This window comes from Chlamydotis macqueenii, chromosome 1, assembly GCF_036417535.1.
Source record: "Chlamydotis macqueenii isolate bChlMac1 chromosome 1, bChlMac1.mat, whole genome shotgun sequence".
NCBI classification, from domain to species: Eukaryota; Metazoa; Chordata; class Aves; order Otidiformes; family Otididae; genus Chlamydotis; species Chlamydotis macqueenii.
In genome coordinates this window covers 51,234,683-51,240,682 of record NC_141556.1, presented here as the reverse complement: position 1 = coordinate 51,240,682, position 6,000 = coordinate 51,234,683, and the positions used below count along the sequence as shown (strand labels likewise).

Sequence of the window (6,000 nt, the reverse complement as noted above, 5' to 3'; positions counted from 1 at the left end):
CAGAGTGTGTGTGATCAGAGTGAAATACCAGAAAGCACCTCTCAACCGCAAGCCTGACTTACACACTCCTTGGCATCGCCATGGCATCTGTACTATGAAGGAGAAAGGGCAACCGAACAGTTCAGAAAGGGATTTCTGTTCTACTAGCAATTAGAAGAACATATGTGAATTCTCTGTGACCTACTGGTATTCTGGATTTACCAGCTTTTTGATGATGGAGCAGAGTGGCCTCCCTGCAATGTTCTGCTCCAGGAGGGCACAAGACACCACTGGAGTCGGACTGCTTTCTCAGCCTGGCTTTCCCCTGAAGCCTGCAAACAGCCGAGGAGAGCAGAGACAAGGACACACACTCTGTCGCAACTAGATACAACCTGGGGAACTGGGTCTCATACAGAGACCTCACTAAACAAAAAATTGGGAAAAATAATCTGCAATTTGCACAGAGTTCTGTAATAGGGAGTTTAACTGCATCATTTCTTAGGGGAGGCAGAACAATTTCGGGGTGGAGGATGTTCCTCTTCTGGCAACAGGTTACCAGTTCCAGCTCTACCCACATACTCCAGCACTATGAGAGATCTATAAACACGTACAAGGAAAAACCTCAAGCGATAACTGCATAGCTCCATTTCAAACCACTGTGTGAGATAAGAGAGGGGGAAGGGGAACACCATAGTCAAAGGAATGGTACAAAGCAAGGCAATATAAAGCATCCTCTCGAGCAGCTGTATTGCATCTGGTACAATTCCTTGTTAATAAAGAAAAGAAAAAAAAGAGATCTGTGAAGGAGCTGTAGGTCTAATTGCTAAAGTGAATAGACTCAAAACTGCTACAGAAATCGATAGGCATGGTTAATAGGAAGTGTACCTAAAAATTGTTTACACAAAAGCATATTATAATTTCAGTTAAAGAACTAGATAAAATTGGCAATGCTCATTAGCTGAATTTGAATGTAGACTGATTCAATTTGATCTGGCATTACAAGACATAATGGAAGCACTAATGTTCAATCTACATAAAAATTGCTTCTGGCTAAACTTTCTCTTGTTTCCTTCAAAATACATCTAAGATCAAAGAGAACAGCTAAATCTGATGACATGGACTTAAACTGCCTTTTTTATTTTGTCATCATCTTCCTGTGAATCCTATATTTTCTTTGGATTTTCTGAATTTCTCATCACTATTTCTCTTCTTCCACCTTAGCTAAAAGACTTGCAGCCACCTCTATAGATGTGCACATGAACGCAACCACCCTGACACTACTAACAGCACCTTCTATGAAGCACAGCTTCCTCAGTTCCAGCAACAAGAATAATGCTCCCATGTTGTCATTCTTGCAGAATAATTTAAGGCGGCACTATTTATCTCCTACTTCTTCAAACTTTGGTGCTACTTGCTTCCTTGTCTCTTCAAAATTGACATAATTTATGAACTCTGCTCAGTCACAGTTTACTTTCTTCATTAAACCATCATCGTTTTTTCCTATCATGAGAGCTTCATTAGGATTGTCACAAAAGACAACTTTCTGTCCTGGTTCCTCCTGTGAAACATTGATTCTCTATCTTTTTAGCTAGTTGGGTCTCTAAGGTCAGACCAACAATGTCCTGTGCAATAAGGACAGCACAGCCTCCTGCTCCTCGAATCTTCAGCTCCTCAGGGAAGGTGCTGATGACGTCTGTACAAACTAGACCGTAGAAGTAACTCTGTCCTGAACATTGCGGGACATGTTCCAAGACTTCAGTTTCCCTTTGTTCACTTTTTCCTCCATCCTCATATTTAATATTGCTTACCTGTCAAAGTATTTTTTATGTAGTTTGTAAAGCAGCCTTATGCTTAGACTGAAAATAAAACCACAATAAAAGACAACAAAAGAGGCAGCACTCCCCCTCCCTCCTACCCTGTAAAAAAATCAAAAGAACAACACAAAAAAAAAAACCAAAACCACTCAAGAAATCAAATTCATTTACAACTTTGGCCAATATTGCTTGGATTATCTTTATTGAATGCTGTACATACTTAGAATACAAAAAAAATCATGTTTTTTCTATTTAATTTCTTCTCTTTACATTTCTGCCAGCAGTACTTTGATTATACTGACCCGTATTCAATAGCACCTAAAAAATGGTGGAATTTTAAGTTAAAAAAGAGGAAAAAAATCAATGATTGTCAAAAAGAGGAAAATACTAAGAATGTATATTAAATCTTTAGAAATGCACACACACACACAAAAAAAGTGAGAATTTCATTATTCAGCATCAGTTGAGATGCTTGCTAATGTACTCTTTACAATCAAGTACTCAGAGTGTTCTTGGGCCAGTTACAAAAATAGGAAAGCCATTACATTAATGCTTGTGCAGTTGCTCACAGCAATTAAGAGGCAATTTACTAGAATAAGACTTAACTACATACCTAAGAAAAATTATTATTGTTATCTAATTATTCACAAAAGATATGTCAGGCATAATTAGTACAAAATGTCAACATTTCAACCTCATATTGAATCTATAAATACATTGTAAAAAACAAAAACACCCCAAAAAATCAAACAGAAAAATCACATATTACCAGGCAAGAGATCCTTGTGCATAGAATCTCATGTAAACAAAGCTGATGACAATAAAATGTCTCCATAATATAAACTAAATTTAATTCCAAAAGGAAAAATAACTAAAATTCACATCTTTTATCTTTTTCAATATATAACTTTTAAACTATTTCCATTCTCAGTTTAGCTGGTTAGCTCTATTCATCCTTTGACTGGAAACGTGGCACAATTGCTTCCACTTCAGTTGCAATATCCTTTCACATCTTGCCTTGAGAAAACAAGACTCAAAATGTTCCCCTTAATAAGAATAGCTTGCATGTGTTACAATGCACTTTATCTCCCAAAGTTAGAAGCATGAAGGTTCTTACTGCAGTAAACTGAAAAGCTACTTGATTTGTTTTGAACATCAAGCACCAAGATAGTTAGTTTCATCTTTCAAATGAACTATGTCCCTGATTCTTTCCATTCTGTACTAAGTGAAAATCGTGAATTTTTTTTTTTTTCTTTTTTTTTTTTTGCATCTTACGCAGTTGTGTTCACGGCTAGAAAGCCTTCAGTCATCAACCTTAGCACAAAATACAATCTATTTTATTCCTATTATTTCTTCACTCCTATTACTATTAATTTCAATTAATTTGAGTAAATCTTAGTATTATTTCCTGACAAAATTGGAAGCAACATACTGAAGATGCAAATCAAGACTTAAGAATTATAATAACACTTATTAAAAACAAAATTAAATGCAAGTTAATTTGAAAAAAGTCCATAAACGTACATAAGTATACATGAAAACATCATGAATACAATAATGAGATATAATCACAGCTTAATGAGTGTCAAACATTTAGCAGAATTTTGTTTCCATCTCAAAAAAAGAATGAATTATCTTTGCCGTGTTCAGCACAGTAATCACAACTTCTGCAATACATAAAGAATACCAAGATTATCAACAGTCACATACACACTGAAATTAGGGGAAACATGTATTGACTTGAGGTTTGTTCCATTTGTGTAGAAGGTTTGTAAGGATTCTCCAGTAGTTACATTCCACCACTACAAAAAAAAAAAAAACAAACCACCACATTTTCAGTTAGTTGAAGGAAGCTTAGAATAAATTCTATAAACAGGCTTAGCATGGCAAGCTCTCTTGATTGCTTTCCCCAAAGAGGTAGCATTAAAAATAAATACACAAGCAATCTTAAGTAGAAAATGCTTAGGACCAGTTACCAGAGGAATAAAACTTTCAGATTAAAAGAAACTTCAAAAAGACTGAAGCTGTTCAATTTCAGGAAAGTGTACAAAATAATACAATCAGGTACTGCCCCCTTAACCCATCACAAAAAGTGACCAATAGATGTAAACTGTAACATGTCCAAAATGTACAGGATGATGGATGTTTATATAACCAAATGATTACACAAAACACATTGCCAGACAGTATAACTGAAACTATAGGTGGATTAAAAAGCTTAGCCAGACTCACAAGAGGATCAATCACATACACAGTTGAAATTATTTGCAAGTTTTGTTAGCAGGATAGACTTTGTTTTTTCAGTGAGATTAGAATTTTTTATTATTATTTAGACTATACAGTACGCACTAATAACAAAGACAGAGAAACCTTTGACCATCAGTTTACTCCATGTAGGGTGAAATTCTACATTTCTCAGAAAAACTGTAGATCAATGCAAAATTGAACCAAACGCTGCTCAACACAAAGCTGTTACTTGATTGTTCCGGTAAGAAGTCCACCCTCTGATCTTGCAACATTTAAGTGCAGTAGCAAAATATCAAAATGGATTACCTTCAGCTTCGATCATCCACCAAAAGCAGTTGGTATTAATGCTTTTTAGCTCACTCATCTCATGAAATGTGTAACATTATAAATATGTGCATAATACAGATTTGCGACTACACAGCTATAGTGTTCTGATTAAAAACACCTTTCCTAAAGCATCTGTTATTTGACGGAGATCCAGGGAAAAAAAAAAAAAAAAAAAGAAACAAAACCCACACAAAAACCCAAACCACACCCACAAATGGATCTTAATTAGCTCATGAACCTAATAAATTATCAGCTGCTGGGCCAGTGAGTACCACACACAGCAAGTTCAACAGTTTATAGCTGGATACACCTCATCTATGAATAAGACGACTCATTTGTTTAAAGGTATCTTCCATGCAACTCTCCAATCTAATCAGTTCAATTTTTAGAGCTCCGAACTTCTGAAATGTTTTAGACTTTCACTGACTAGTATCTCCCTACAAAAAGGGTGGGTGTGTTTGTGTGTTTTCACGCATATCATACGCATCCATCTGAAGATCTTGAAAGAAAAGCAGAAACACGGTACTTTGAGAAAGACACAGTGATTGAATCCGGTCCCAAGGACCGGAAAAAGGCAAAATGCCCATTTTCACAAAGGGTAAAGAAGATGCTGGGAACTACAGGCCAGTAATATTCACTCCAGTGTTTAAGATTGTTATGGAACAAGTTTTCTGGAAGTCATTTCAAGTCATGTGAAGGACAAGAAGGTGATAATGAACAACTAGTACAGATTTACCAAAGCTCAAACATGCTGAAACACCCAAGTGACTTCTATTGACAATAATGCAAACAGCATGGCAAAAGCAGTGGACGTGATTAACCTTGACTAGCCAAGCCTTCAAGATGGTCTCCCATAGTGTCCCTACAGCCAAACTGGAGAGACAAAGATGGGATGGGTGGAATGCAAGGTAGACTACAAACTGGGTGGACTGCCATCTTCAAAAAGTAGTAGTCAGCGGCTCAGTCACCATGTGTTGAGCGACATCCTAGTACAAGAAAGACACTGACAAACTGGAGCAAGCCCAGCACATGGTCACTGAGATGTCTGGACACCTAGAACAGATGCCATAAAAGAGAGACAGCGCACTGAATTTGTTTCACCTGAACAGAAGGCGGCTAACTGCTGTATTCAACTACCAAAAAGAGGGTTACAGATGACAGAATAAGATTCTCCTCTCAGGGCCCAGAGGCACTCCTGTTGGAGTGGGGGACAAAACTTGATGGGGCAAGGCCCTAAGCAGCTATACCTAATTCTGCAAACTACTCTTAGCAAGGGGCTGGACTAGATGAGTTCTAGAAGCCCCTAACATCCTAAACCATTCTATGACTCTAAGGACCATCACACCACCATACTGTGGTGTGTAACCACAAGACAAAATGGGAAGAAAGCTAGAAATAGGATGCATATCTTGTTCTTTAATATGAAATGAATGTCGGAGGATTAATTCAACCCAAAATTAGAAAATTCAGTGGTCTCTGTTAAATGGTTACTAACTGACTTCAAATAATTAGTCTGGTAGCATGTCCAGCAGCTAAACACTGACCAACAATTAACTAACCTCCAGCATTCTGCAAGATGATCTCACACACACACACAGAGTTTCTACTAACAGGTATTAGCTATTACACAAGG

The 6,000-nt window shown here is 37.0% G+C and overlaps 1 protein-coding gene across 1 annotated transcript in view; it reads right to left on the bottom strand.

The window, feature by feature from the left end:
* Positions 1-1,955: 1,955 nt before the first annotated feature.
* Positions 1,956-6,000, bottom strand: part of APAF1 (apoptotic peptidase activating factor 1) — a 34,814-nt gene continuing 30,769 nt past the window's right edge. Inside the window, exon 27 of the mRNA XM_086750729.1 lies at positions 1,956-3,595. Coding sequence (XP_086606855.1) covers positions 3,452-3,595 — 144 coding nt within the window. The 3' untranslated portion in view covers positions 1,956-3,451. The remainder of the gene's footprint in view (positions 3,596-6,000) is intronic.